We start from the raw sequence: 15,089 nt of genomic DNA, 5'->3' as shown, positions 1-15,089 counted from the left end.
GGAGGATGGAGAAGGGGAGAGGAATAAAATCTGAAGGGAAGGGAGCAAAAACAAGTGATGTGCAATATCACAGTTAGAAATACAGTTGTTCACCACCCACTGACTGACCAATATCCAGCCAGTCCCTGAGTAGCAACTGGGAGATCCCAGCCAACTCCCTCCAGTTTACATACTGAGCATGGTGTTCTATCGTATGGAATATCCTTTTGGCCAATTCAGGTCAGCTGTCCTGGCTCTGCTCCCTCCCATGTTCTTGTGCCCCTCCAACCTCCCCACTGGCCAGACTTAAGAAACTGAAAAGCCCTTGACTTAGTATAAAGATTACCTAGCAACAACTAAAAACATCTGTTACCAAAATTATTCTCGCACCAAATCCAAAACACAGCATTGTACCAGCTACTAAGAAGAAAATCAACTCTATCCCAGCTGAAACAGGACACCATGTCAGCATTTTCAGTTTTCTCTGATACTGCTTCTCACACTGGGGAGGTGCTCTCTCTGATACCCGCTTCCCTGTTCTCTTTCAAGCCTCACCTTCATCAGCTCCCGATTTTTTGTGATGCCTACCACAACAGCTGGCAGTACCTGTCTGAGGTGGTGAAGAGCTGAAAGACCTGTCTGTCATTTTTGTGAGTTTCATTCCATGGTTCCAGTAGACTTTACCTCCAGCCTTCACCTGCTTGTTGTCTTTTGTCCTACAGTTAGTATCAGCTTTTAGGGGCAGGAACCATCACTGAACTCCACATGTTGATTCTCGATCTGTGGAACACTTAGTGTGCCAGAACCCAGGCCCATGACTAAGGCTGCACTGAGATGATATTACTGAAACTCTTGGTAAAAATAACCATGGATGGGGGATGTGATTTCCAGCAATCCAGCTGCTACTCTTTGAACTAATACCAATGATACAGGTTTTCACTCATACCCTGTTTCCATCCCTCCACCCACCCAGTCTTACTAATAGCCTCCAGTTGAACCTGGACAAATCAGCAATAGTTTAATTCCTTTCTGCTTGTACTTGGAAAAAAGTCAATAGCCCTTTGTGCTTAGATTAGTTAGTGATATTTATCTTACATAATGTCTCCATCTGTTGTCTGCTGGAGCACCAAAGGATGAAGCAAATCCATGTCATCCATCTAGCAGCCACCTTGATAATAGTCAGATGTACAGAGGAGGCTATGATACTCAGTAGCAAAACTATAGCTCTTTTCCTCCCCTTCACCTGTGTTCCTTGAAAATACTTAAATTCTAGGTTGTTTTCACAGTTCTAGAATATTTGAAAACTCTGATGTTCACCTCCATTAATTTGTCACATGCCAATAGCAGATTTGGTCTTGCTGGTGGTGACTTGTAGTAAAATAGCTGGTTTGAGCTCGTCTTTCTGGACATTAAGAGATTTCTGCTTTGTACACAACTGTCCTGGTGGAATTTGTTTAGAGTGGGTGGAGTGTGTGTTTCTATGTATATGTATGTACAAAGAACAAACTATTGCATCCTTACTTTCAGTTTTCTATGCTAGCACACAGTTAAATCCCTAATAGAGTTTTTATGACATGGCAGATAATTCTAAAACCTGGATGATTTGCTCAAGTTCTTATCTATGTGGGAAGTCCAGGGCTTTACTAACAAACCTAGAGAGTGCCACGGGGGCTTTTGGAAGCTTGCAATGTAAAATACCAGTGTTTCCACCTGGAAGATGTCATCTCTTTTGATTTCAGGTCAGTCACAGACAGCAGTTGAAACTTCTCTCTGTTTGAAGGTTTTTGGTGGTTTTGTGACTGCTCTGTACCACTTATTCCCAAAGCCTTGGTTGTCACCAGCATCAGGATGAGAAGTTTATTTTTCTTCTTTCCCATGTACCCACGTACTGTTTTGCTCTGCTGTTCCAGTTGTACTGCAGCAGCTACTTTTGTGGCTACGCTGTGAGGTGGATCAGGGACCCTTTTTTCTCTGCAGTTCCTTAAAGCTATTGTCAGTTCCCTGATCTACTTCTCAGTGTTGCCCCATGCCCTCAGCAGAACTGAGGAGACAGCACTTCTCTTTTTGGAGGCAGGATAAACTCAGAAGTGACTGAGGAAGGATGGGAGGAAAAAACCTGAAAGGTGGCTTTGCCGCTGGATCGTGTGTCACAGCACTGTGGCCCGCATGCATAAGCAGCACAAGGGAAAGGTTATGGATCGGTGAGGGAAGTGAGCAGCCTGGGTGGAAAGAGGAGCCTTTGCTAGCTAGGAGTCTTTTACCTTTTCCTTCCATGTATCTTGGACAACCAGAACCTCAGTCCTGGGGGAAAAAAGGAAGAAGCCCAGAAGTAACTGAAAGAAAATTCAGTGACTAGAGAAGAAAGGACAGAGTAACTTGAAGACATACAGCTGTTCTTGTTGAAAGTTTTTTGTGACTTTGATTCCATTAGTGGCATCTCAAGCAAAACACAACTGTGCAATGCTTGCGAGATCCAAAGGCCACTGAGCCTGTAGATGTGTCCTGTGGATTTCAGATTGGGCTCTCCGTATCTTCCCAAACAGGTGTTTGCCATTGTCCTTCCATGCAATTAAGGTAAAAATATTTTCACATAAAAAAAAGGAATGTTACCCGTTCAAAAACAAATGAAAGGGTCAAGATAACTTTTTTTTTTTTTAAAGTGTCTCTCTGTAGTCTTAAAAGTTGGAATGAAATAACAGAAACCCAGCCTCTCACGAATCTTCAGGAGTGATAATATTCACAGCACATCCCACAAAAGGCTTTGGTACAAGCGAAAGAAAAAACAGTAGTGCCTCAAGACTGTCCATCTCAGGTGTGGCTGAATTTCGAGCATGTTACTGGTTTAAAGAATTACAGGTGAATACGTAGAGAATGCGGTACCCCCAGCAGGTTTATCATCAATACAAGTGAAAGAGATTCCTAACAACTGGAAACAGGGACGTCCTTCCAATTTGTTTTTAAACAAAAAGGAGCAACTGTAGCCTTGACTGAATTTTGAGCTCACCTCAACATGATGAAAATAAAGAAGGAATTTCCAGTCAGGAATGCTGCTGCAATATACAGTTATATTTAAGTAGAATCATTTTGCTGCTAGTGTCTTTTTTTTTGTAGGCAAAAGTCAATGCAACCTAGTCAAAGTACACCAGATACCATTTAAATGATTACTTAGCAAAAACTGCAATAAGCTTCAAAAAGCATGTGTTACTGTGCTTTCCTCTGATCTCTAAACCTCATATACTGGTTGAGGCTCTTTAAAACAAATAGCTCACAAATGAGTAATTCTGCTGCTGAATATATCAACCAATCTTTATTGCATCCCAAATGATGAAGTATAATGGTTATACAAAGCGTTTAAATAAGCCATGGAGCAATTTCCAGCGGTGATATATATGCTGAAACCACATTAAATTAATATTAGGTGAAGGAGTAAAACTGGAAATCTAAAACAACAATAGATTTTGTATCGGTTATGTGAAGCCACAAGAACCAGCTGCTGGTGGTTTCAGCAGGAATCCACAGATGTTGAGAGCTCTGTCTTACTGTCTCTACAAAAGTATGTAGCTAGTAAGAAGGGTAACCCTTACACTTTTGCCAATATTTTTTTCCAATATCGGTTCAATTACAGTGTGGTGAATAGAATTCTGGCTGGGAGGGGATAGCACAGTAACTATCCTGACTTTAGTCTTTGGCCCTGACCTGAGAAGTGACTCAAATTTTACTACTCAATGATTGTGGTTTCCATGCAGTTTACAGTTTAGTTGTCTTGTGCCTCCTGCCTCAGTATGTCTTCTCCAACACTGTGCTAGGGTGGAAAGTTCATCAGGACAGGGGCTGTCTTTTTGTGCTCCATCTACCTAGTGGGACCCTGGTTTCTGACTGGCAGTCCTAGGTAGTTATCACAGTCTGAATAGCTGCATGCCTACAGCAGAGTTAAATGCATCTTTGTGAGTGTACGTTATGCATTTTATGTAAGAATAAACTCCTGTTTCAAATGTACCTAAGCAACTTGCTATGCAAGTGTGTGTCTTCGGAGATACAGGTATGTGTCAGTATGCATACGCAACCACAGCAATATAAAGGTGGTGGGGGGTGGGGAGAGATCTTGAAACCAATAGGAAATATGCTCTAATTCTTTTTAACCAGTTTTGGATAAAAGGATGGGGTTTATCATAAGTGAATTTACTTGATAGCTGTTTTAACATTTGTACCTATGTTTTACACACAAAAGATACATCTTGCAGAGTGTTTTTGGTAAAGTGGTCCCTAAAAATCATACCTAAACTCCTACAATCATCATTTGCATCGTGATTAGCCATTGCAGCTCAGCTGTAGAGTGTCCCTAGGAAATGAGGGCTGGGGAGAACAGTCTGAGTACATGTGTGCATATGTGTGAACATGAGCACCTTTTGAAGTACGTGGTGTTAATAAAAAACCCTGATTTGCAGCTACCCCTTCTCTGATCAGAATATGAATTAGGCTACAGAGAATAGCTGAACAGCAGAAGGCACAGTTGGGAAGAACCATCTTATTCTTATCATACCCATCCTCAATTTCCCTCATCTTGCTAGTGTGAGACACACACAGACCATAGTAGTGACAACCTAAAACAAAATGTGACAAGTAATGCTTTGGGGTGCATATGCTGCAGAGGATTTGGTTTTGCAATTTTCTAAAAACTAATAATAGGAAGGAATCATCTCTTTTGAAAATCGCCTGCATCCTGCTCACATGTTAAATTCAGTTTGCATAATTATTCGTACATGTAACCTGTCATCCTGAATCACCAACAGCGAACCCATTTTCTGATTCTTGTAAAATAAGGAAAGGCATTAAAGAAATATCTGTTCTGCACAAGGATTCTGCTTGTGGAGGTTTAAGTGTTCTTTACATTTTGTCATTCCATACTTAAATGCTTAGTGTACGTTTTGTGCTTCGTCTGTTCTCGGCTTATTGGGTTCTCTGTAGTTTTCCATTTCTAAGTGTTGTTACTCTTTAACAAGTGTATAGCTTTAGGAATGCTCAGGGTCTGCCTGAAAGGAAAAATCAAAGTCTTTTCTCCCTCTTCTGAGTATTGGACAAGTAAGTAAAGCCTTTCTTTTCTGTTTCTCTTTAGCTTACCTACTGTTCTTTAAATTTAGGTACTGTTTTTACCTTGCTACACTACCCTGGTGTTTCATTATTTGTTTTACACCTTGGGGTTATGATTTATATAATATAGTACTTAAAGGGGAAAAAAGTGAAGTTTACTCTAGAAAGTAAAGTACTGGATTTCACCAAGAATCACTGCAACTCAGACAGTTTCCCCAGGTGAAGAAGGAAACCCAGCAATTTAAAGTGGCACTGGAGAGCATGAAGACTGTTTCAAAACCACCAGAAATCTGCTTAGGTAAATTGCTGTACATGGCAGTTGGGATCTTTTCATTTCCTAGGGAGCACAGACTTTCATGATGCACTATCTAAGTAGCATTTGCCAGATGATACAGATTAGCTCATAAGTCCAAGAAGTGTAGAAATATGAGGACATTCCTTTGTAGCACAGCAATGTCCAGGTCATTATGAGCAGTTGTACTTGGCCAAGAAATATAAAGCATCATTGGTGTTGTCTTGGAAATCTCTATGCTTTTTAGGAGGGAGAAAGAAAAAAATAAATACAGCTTGTTAGGCAGGATGAAGAACACTTTCAGGTGTTGCGTGTGTCTGTAAGATTTGTGATGCCAGCTTATTTTGGTTTTAGTCATATTCAGGTGTTCTGGAGATTCTGCTATTTAAACAATAACTCTTTGGAATGGTGGATTTAATGAGCAGAAAAGGAAATACAATCAACAGTACTTTATATGAGATTTTTTTGTCTAAGCTGAAATAAAATGTTGGGTGCAATTTGTTTCCATTGTTATGCTATGTATTTGGAAGAAATACATCTTCATATTGCTGCAGTCTCTTTCCACATACTTGCATTCTTTATTTTAATATAAATCTTTTATATGAATTGTTGATGTGTGCAGTATTTTACCCAACTGAGCTATTTATCTTGGCATTATTATTAAGCATAATGAGAAAAACCATACAAACCAAACCGTAAAGGAGGAGGAAACCTGACTTCTGAGGATGGCAGACACTGAGTGCCTGCAGCAACCAGTGCCTTCTGCAGGAATTGCAGGTGCTCAGCACCGCTCAAGAAGAGATTCTCAGTATTTGCTGAGAAGTTGGTTTTCTGCTGTGACTTATACCGGTTTATTGCCTGTTCCTTGCAGGCATGGTAGATATTTTTTAGAAAAGTGCATGATTGGTAGACGCAGTCTGTTCGTTGATGGTTTGTTTTTTGAGGTCTGTGTCTTCTCTGCCTTTTTTACCCCTGCTACAAATAAACCTGACAGAGTGATTCTGCCTGTGGGGTGGGAGATTTGGATAGGAATGACAGACAGAATATGGACAGCCCGTGCAAAACGCCGTCCTAAGTGTTGGTTATTGGGTTTAGTGTGAGAATCCCCTTTACTTACCATTTTGGTGATTCCAAATCACTGGATTCCTTCCCCAGGACACAAGCTTGCTTGTTTTTTATAGAGAACACCAAAACATAATAAACGGATGCCCCATTCATTCCCGTTTGTGTCACAATGGTTCTCTGGTAGTAACTGCTCAGATGGAAAAGTAATACCAGAAAAAGCATTTCTTGGCTTTTAGGTGTTTTCCAGTGATACATGTGTGTTTGAAATGGGAGGAGATTAGCACCATGAAACTAGCTAGCTCAGTAAGCCATTGACTGGGAGTTTGGGGAAGAAGCATGAGGAGAACGTGTGTTTTTCCACAGTAGACCTGGAACTGCTATAGGAACATGTCAGGCTAATCTCTTCTGTACACTGGTGCTTTCAAAAGAAGATTTTACGAAGCTGAGATACGGGAGCGAGTAGTAGAGAGACATCACTTTTGGTGGTTCTCTCTGTGAGTCCTGTTTGTTCAGTGGGAATGAGAAAATATTTTTGACTAGTCAAGCACAGAGCAGAATCAACGTGTGTGTGTGTTGGTGAGTCCAGTCAGCTGCACTGTCTGTAGGCAAATCTTCCTTGTGGCCAGTGGTGGCTTTTGCCTGGGCTCTCATCCCAAATGAAAGAGCAGGGCTGGGACCAGGGCTCCTAAACACAGCTTGGACATCAAACATTTCTGTCAGCCATGACAAATTAAAACCTCTAGGAATGGAAAGGAACCAGGCTGGTTAGGAAGTACAACTGGAGGAAAACAGGGATGGCTGTGGGAATGTTTGGGCAATCCTTCCCATTCCCCCAGCCCTAGAGCCCCAGAAGGCTTGCATAGTACTGCTGCCATGCCTAAGAGGAGTTGTATCTAAGGCAGCGTAGACCGAGTTCTCTTCCGTAGCTCAGCATCTTTATGCTGTTCTTCATACTTGCTTTAAAATGAGAAATCACTAACTAGAAGAAGAAAGGAGATTTGGTTTGGTAATATTGTCGTTACCACAATGCCACAAAAGAAGCAATTTTCTTAGAGAAAAGACCTATTCTATACCTAACCATCCAGCTCAAGTATGCTGTCTCCCATGATGGCAAACAGCAAGTGCACAAACAGCAGAGCAGGTATGGTAACAGTGTGATCCCTCTCTACTTCTGCTGATCCTGCTTAAAGCCATAAGCAAGCTGCTGAACCAAAAATGTGGTTGGATTGCTCTGTTTGGTAGTGACTAGAGGATCTGTCCACCATGAATTTGTTCAGTTCCTTCTGGTTCCATGTAACAGATCCTTAGTTATAGTATTGTCCTGATTTTGGCTGGGATAGAGTTGATTTTCTTCCTAGTTTTGGGTTTAATGTGAGACTGATGTGGAGAACACACTGATGTTTTAGTTGTTGCTGAGCAGTGCTTACCCCAAGTCGAGGTCTTTCGAGGTTCCCATGCTCTGCCAGTGAGCAGGTGCACAACCTGGGAGGGACCAGAGCCAGGGCAGCTGGCCCGAACTAGCCCAAGGGGTATTCCATACCACAGAACATCGTGCTCAGTATATAAACTGGGGGGCAGTAGGCAGACAGCCACTTGAGGACCAGCTGGGCATCAGTCAGCGAGTGGTGAACAATTGTATTGTGCATCACTTGTTTCTTCTGGGTTTTAGTCCTCCTTTGTTTTTTGTTATCTCCCTTTTCATTGTTGTTATTATTGTTGTTGTTATTGTTATTATTATTTACTTTTTTCTCGTTCTCCTTCCCATCCCACTGGAGGGGAAGGGGTGGTGAATGAGCGAGAGTATGCGTGGTGCTGAGTTTTGCCAGCTGGGGTTAAACCCTGACGGTCCTTTTTGGCACCCAACATAGGATTGATTTAACCCCAGCCGGCAGCTCAGCACCATGCAGCCACTTGCTCACCCCCCTACAGTGGGATGGGGGAGAGGATTGTAAAGGTAAGAGATAAAGACAGTTTAATCGATAAAGCAAAGCAAACCACGGAATTCACTCACCACTGCCCGTGGGCAGGCGGGTGTTCAGCCATCCCCAGGGAAGTATTGCTCCATCATGTGTAACAGTGACTTGGGAAGACAAACGCCATCACTCCGAACATATTCCACTCCCCTTTTCTAAGCTTCTACTTTATACGCTGGGCATCATGTGGTCTGGAATACCCCTTTGGTCAGCTGGGGTCAGCTGTCCCAGCTGTGTCCCCTTCCCACTCCTCCTGCCCCCCAGCCTGCTCACTGGTGGGGTGGGGTGAGGGGCAGCAAAGGCCTTGGCTCCGTGTCAGCGCTGCTCTGAACAGCGAAAACATCCCTGTGTTACCAACACTGTTCCCAGCACAAATCCAAAGCATAGCCCCATACTAGCCACTGGGAAGAAAATTAACTCTATCCCAGCCAAAGCCAGCACAGGTATGCAGAGTGTGGCAAAAATGCACCTTTAGTTCATTTGAAACCTGATGTCTCCCTTGCTCTCCCTGCGCTTTTCCCGTTGTTTCTGTGAGAAATGAGGAAGGGCGTTTCCCTTCCCACACTGAATTAATTTTGAAGGCATTTGGGTCATTCGAAGGCACTCATGTGATATTCAAACTGAGGACAGAGCATTCTCACTCATGAGCAAAGAAAATCTCTTCCACTCAGAGTCTTCCATGTACAAGCAGAGTGCCTGAAATCCAGGGAGCACATGATGTTCCCATAGACCCAGGGTGTTCTCTGTACCTGTATGTGAGCTTGCAGAGGTGGAGGTCTGTGTTGTGGGGAGCAAGCTGCCGTCCAAAAAGGGCTGATTATACTCGTGTGTTCATTCCTGGAGAAGCTTGGAGCACCACTGGAGGCTGACGCCCTTCTGCCATTCCCCACAGGAGGACAGAGCAGTGCATCAATCCCAGACTGGTCCATTCGCTTTGGTTTTAAGAACTTAATCCCAGAACATATCCGTATATCTGCTTATCAGACTTTATGGAAGTTCTCTGTTGAAATTTCTCCATTTTCTCCTTTGGATATATATATGCGTGTGTGTGTATACTTGTACGAATATGTAGAACTTACTATATATAACTAAGAAAAAAATTGACTTGGTGAAGGGAATGGTAGAAAACTTATCATAATGCAACATTGTGACTGCGAATTTCAAGCCATGACAGCCAAGAAATTCAAAATTATGTTTCCTGCAGCAACTGTGATTTGTCTATGCTGATCATAAGTATGAAAATGTAAATCTAGAAGCATACACACTAATAAAGGAAACTTCATTATGTGCAAGGGGGCTAAGTTGCAGTTGTAAATTTGCAAATTTGAATTTCATGCCTGTTACGTGTTTAAATTTTGTATGATAACACTGAATTAATGTAGTTTCACCATGGAATATATTAAGAAAGGCTTAGCTACTACAGCACTGTAGCTTTCATTTCAATGAGAATATGACGTTGCATTTAAACTGTATAGTTTATGTACATATTTCTCCCAAACATGGGCAATGCAGGACTGTTAAAACTTGACAGCCACGATGCTGCTAAATCTCATATTTTTCTGACATAGGCTGGTGATGGCAGTAAAGCGTGGCTGGCTTTTTGGCTCCTATGGAGTTGCTAACCCAGTTTTTAGTACATGTCATCGTTAACCTTGTATTTGTGTCACTGTTGTCAAAATACAAGTACAGCTTTTTTCTCCGCCGTGTTTGTCGCTCATTTGTTGTGTCCCCCCCATCTGCAGCTGGCAGCAGGGAGGGAACCGAGGGAACAGCCAGAGCACAAAACTTCTGTCCACTTGGCATGTTACACTCATGGTTACTGCATCTGACAAAATATATGGTTGGGGGTTTTTCCTAATGCCAAATATTTGTGGAAGGTGCCGAGGTTCATCTCATTTTTTGGGACTCTGGGCTAAAGATACTGGTTGGCCTTGTGCTGGTTTATTCGCTGGCACTGGCTGTGCATTATCCCCAACTAGTTTTCCTCTGGAGATGGGTGCTTCTGCCATGTATTGTATTTTCTTTCCTGTGCAGCTGTGTGGTTTCTGGATCAAGGCTAGCTGGTGATCCTTTGCTCTGTGTGGATGAACAGAGACTATTTTTACAGTTACCACTTGATTCCTGCTGCCAAGGTGTGCAGAGTAGTGCCCTGGTGTGGCAGTGTATGCAGAGACCAAGTATCTGCTGTTTTATGCTGACAGATGAGTTGGTGGAACTTGTTTAGGACAGCTGTCTCCCAGTGCCTCAAGCTGCTGCAATACTTCAACATATTTTAGCATAAAACACTGAGAGAAGCAATTTTCAGCTGGCCACAGCAGGCTGTGAACTGCAGTCATGGAGGAACAGGAGCATGTTTGTTTTATTATGTTTGGTTTATCATGTTTATGGATGTGATTACTGCAGGGGCAGTAATCTTGGACAGGAGGGTAGAGAAGAGGGCTGGGGATGAGCAATGCCCTATACTGTCACAAACCCGTGTAGAAAAGTCACAGCCCTGAGCTTTCAGTGATGTTCCCCTCAGACGCATCTAGGTATGGACAAGGTAGGCTGGCAGAGCAGGATACAGCACTGGTGTCCAGCTACTCATTTCTACAATAAAATTAGCATCCTGAGAGAGAAAAGCTTGTAATTTTAGTGAGCACTTGGCTTTGTTACTAACCAGAGAAAGAAATGTGACTAATGACTAGTAAACATGTATCATTGAGGGTGGACCATTATAAGCTTCCATTTTATTATTTAAAAAAACGGTAGTAATTTAGTGCTCCTAAATGCTTTCACCTTGGATGATTGAAAAGTGCAGTGTCATTATTTGCAATATTCCGTACAACGCGGGCTCACTGGAGTCGTATAGATAGTGTAATCGCTGGGAAAGCACTCCTGTTTTCCAAGGCTGTTGAAAAATGTCAAAGATAGTGCACTGCAGTGTTTGAAATGGAAAGTAAACAGAACATTTAAAGTGGCACTGTAGTGACAAAGATCTGATGGGACCAAAGAAGTGACGCAGAGTTGTCTGTGCGTCGGCAGTGCTGTCTGCCAGGCCTGGCCAGCACTTTGCTGCAGCATTCTGCAGGTGGGATCAGCTCTACCTCTCCCTAAGCATCTTTTCACTTCCCCAAAAACCAAAGGGAGGTGCCTGGGCCGTGGAAGGAGGGACAGCGGGGCTTCCAGCCTCGAGCAGCATGCTAGGAGTCGGCCAACACACAGGCAGTGGAGCCAGCCGGTGTCCTGTTAACTTCTTGGAGCACAGTGCTGGAGCACGCCTAAGTTGTGAAGAGAACGTAGCTGGAAGTGGTGGCTGGAGGTGATAGTAGAGCAAAAAATGTAGTTGGAAGAACACATTGCTCTCAAGAGAACCCTTTAAAATGTCTGTAAGTTCATAAGGAAATGTTCTTCGGGGCTGCTGCCTTGAACTGGGAAAGGGATCAAAGTCCATGGGCTTTAGACAGCTCTGTTGTTAACGGGCAGGAGAGGCCAGGAAAGGAGGACAGTCTGTTGGACCACACGGTATGTATCTGCTGAGGTGCCTGAATACAAACTTAGTAACTTCATTCTGACCTGCCAGTTGGAGACTCTTGTCGTATCCTCTTCACGTTTTATGTGTAGCTAATGAATAATTATACAGCTTATATAGCTCTACCACAATCAGATCAATACATTGGAGAACAAGGAATTTTATCCTTATACTAACTTTAGTGTTGATACAATACTCACTGCAGTGATGTTGCAGCCAGGTGGTGAAGGGACAGTACAATACGGGATTATTGCCTTGCTTTTTACCCGAAAAGATTTTTCTGCATTATAAGGCTCTGAGAAAAAGTAGGTACCTAGAAATAAAAAAAGAAATGCTTATTTTTTTAAGAATTTCTCATTCTAGTCTTTGTAACACGCACGAGCATACACACAGGCATGCACACACAAAATTACGAGATTTCTGTGTCCAGGCTAGTAACACCATGGATTGAGTCAGAGAAACAATTTTCTTATAGACTCAATAATCCAAGAGGGCTGGACCCTATAATTTATTACATCTTTGAGCAACTTTGCTCACATGGAATTTGATGACAGTGATAATGTAAGTCAGACTGTTCCAGGTGTACATCTCATTTTAAGTGGGAGAGTGCTGTTTTCATGTGCCTGACATAATCCTGCTGCTTTTGAAATTGATAGCAAATACTCACTCACTATGAGTTGTGGGTACTCTGCTTCTTTCAGGGTTTAGGATGTTACTGAGTTACTTGAACATGTAATTATTTTTCTTTAGTGTCCTTGTACCTGTGGGCATGAAAGCAGGCACCTGCCCAAATGGAGTGGTTGTGCTTAGGCTCATGCACCACATCTTCTGGTTGAATAATTAAATGTTCTGAAGCTGGGAGTTCAGTGAGTTTTAGATTAGTCCCTGCAAGCTTTGAAGTGGGTTCAGGAGGTTGCTGAAATACGACAGTGGTAAAATAGTGGTAAACAGGGGTGAGGTGAGAATATAGGGGTCTACTGCAGGACTGTAACTTTATTTGTGCTAACACATGTATCAGGTTGTTGGCTGAGGAGTATCTCCAGCATTTGCAGCTGTGAATTTTGTGTAGCAGAGGAGATGTTTACATTTCATTCATTAGTGTTTTATCAGAAACTCGTGTGGTAGATTTATTGTGCAAGGTTTTTTTAATTTGGTGTACAGAATATGAATTCATCTGACAAGTTCTTTAACAAGTTGGATAATCATTTGTGATTCACAATTTTATTCACTGGGGGGTATTAATTTAAAACTTGCACTGTATTCCTTATCAGATATTTATTGACTGGTTTACACTGTACAGAACAGGATTTGAGTAAATCGGCGTGCTGTAAATTGCCCTTTTAACAGGTTTATTGCTTTAGCAGGTACTAATTTAGGATTTCACTGCTCCATCATAAAACATTCCCAGGCATGGAATACATTTTTGAGTGAGGCAATACACTGTATAGACCAAGGTGTACACATCAGCTGTCATATACATATAAGGAAAATAAGAAAAGATATTTTCTCCTGCAGGGTCTGGCAATCTTACGCAAAAGTACTTATTTCAACTTCAGTGTGTTAATGGAAGGCAAAAGTAAGAGATTGCATGACCCAGAGGGCCTGAAAGAAGAGCATTACCATTTTCTTTTCTACAGAGTGGGAAAATATCTCAGAAAAGCAGAGATCTCAAACCCAGTGACTCCAGGGAAGTTTCACCAAAACTGAAAAATGAATAATTGTCTTGTTTTGTTTCTGTTTCTCTTCCTGTTTTTGCAAATAACGAGTTGCACTGTTCTGACACAAGATGAGGCCTTTCTGTCTGCAGCAAGGATGTCCCTTTATGTTTAAGAGTCCACTGGGGTACTTATGGAGTTAATAATTATGCTAATAGCAATACTTTTTTTGTTGTTGTAGATGTTTGGATACCTATAAAAAACATTGAGAAGCGAACTAATCTGTATTTATAAGACAAACTGTGTTTTGTATTGTAACCTTTTAATAAGAAGGCACTTACTGATAAGACTTTCTTAGAAATTGGATAGTACCAATAATAAATATTGTGCTATATAAGAATGCTGTAAAATGCATACAAATTTTATACCTGAATGTATAAGAATTCTTGAATCTGTAAAAAATCTGAAAAATGCTTTTAAAAAGTACAATTTTACCCAGTGTATAATCATCTTGAAATGATCTCTTCCATTTAAACAGCTCTGATCCAAAAGTGTATTCAGGCTCATAAATGCTGGTTTTAGCAAACAAAACAAGTTTTTTCTTCTGAATGAATGAATGAGAGTGGTTATGAGGGGACCTTTAAAAGATATCTTGTAGTATAAAATCTTGCATCTCAGTTGTTTATGAGGTCAGTTTGCACTTCAAAAAGCATTTCAGAAAGCTTCTAAAATGCGTGCTCTGTGTGTTTCACAAGTTCCAAACAGTTATAGGTATACCTACCAAGTCCAGCCACTTACAAAGGTATGTTTTTTAATTTTTTTAGCCACTCAGCAGATATCCACCTTTGATCAATGACATCTCCTTCTGGCTGCCTTCTGAGACATACTCGAAGAATGATTTCTATGATTTGGCTCGAACCATTGGTGGAGACGTGGTAGAAAAGGTTGTCCTAGTGGATGAATTTACCCATCCAAAGTAAGTACAACTTTTAACACATTGTTCCTGTGGCCAGAATATAAATATCTGCATTCTACATACCAAGAAATTTTTGATTCTTAGGCAGTTTGCACATTTCATTTTTTAGCTCCAAAACATTTTTACAACACTTTCAAGAATATTTTTACTTAAAAAAATCTTATATTTCAGTTTTGTACTACTACTGAGCTTCTGCTATTCAGACCACAACCCCAATATGCTGTGCTCAGTTAATCACAGCAGCTGTAAACAACTGTTTTCCTCAATGCATCTGCCAGTGCATGACACTCTTTTCCATAACATGTCTGATGTTCTGGTCCTGCTCTTCACTGAGTGACTGGTGTTTGTCTTCTTGTTCTCTTACTTTCTTTTTCTAGTCCTGATTTACTAGTATACCTTTACTGTAAATGTCAGGGCTAATAATGATTTGTTGCAGAATAGTAGTGTTGTGTTCAAGAGGCAGAAAAAAAAATCAACTTCATCCCTTTCTTTTTGACACTTATCTATGCTGTTGAACAATCTCTTGGGCTTCAAAATACTTTCTTATGGA

The 15,089-nt window shown here is 41.5% G+C and overlaps 1 protein-coding gene across 5 annotated transcripts in view; it reads left to right on the top strand.

Moving 5' to 3' along the window:
- The window catches only part of FARS2 (phenylalanyl-tRNA synthetase 2, mitochondrial), a 249,543-nt gene that overhangs the window by 154,805 nt on the left and 79,649 nt on the right, over window positions 1-15,089 (top strand). For all 5 annotated transcript variants that reach the window (XM_040588060.1, XM_040588059.1, XM_040588056.1 and 2 more), the window contains one exon: window positions 14,388-14,539. In XM_040588060.1, coding sequence (XP_040443994.1) covers window positions 14,388-14,539 — 152 coding nt within the window. The remainder of the gene's footprint in view (window positions 1-14,387; window positions 14,540-15,089) is intronic.

This window comes from Falco naumanni, chromosome 3 (assembly GCF_017639655.2).
Source record: "Falco naumanni isolate bFalNau1 chromosome 3, bFalNau1.pat, whole genome shotgun sequence".
In the NCBI taxonomy this organism is placed as follows: Eukaryota; Metazoa; Chordata; class Aves; order Falconiformes; family Falconidae; genus Falco; species Falco naumanni.
Note: the sequence above shows the minus strand (reverse complement) of the source record. Positions and strands in the feature narration are given on the sequence as shown.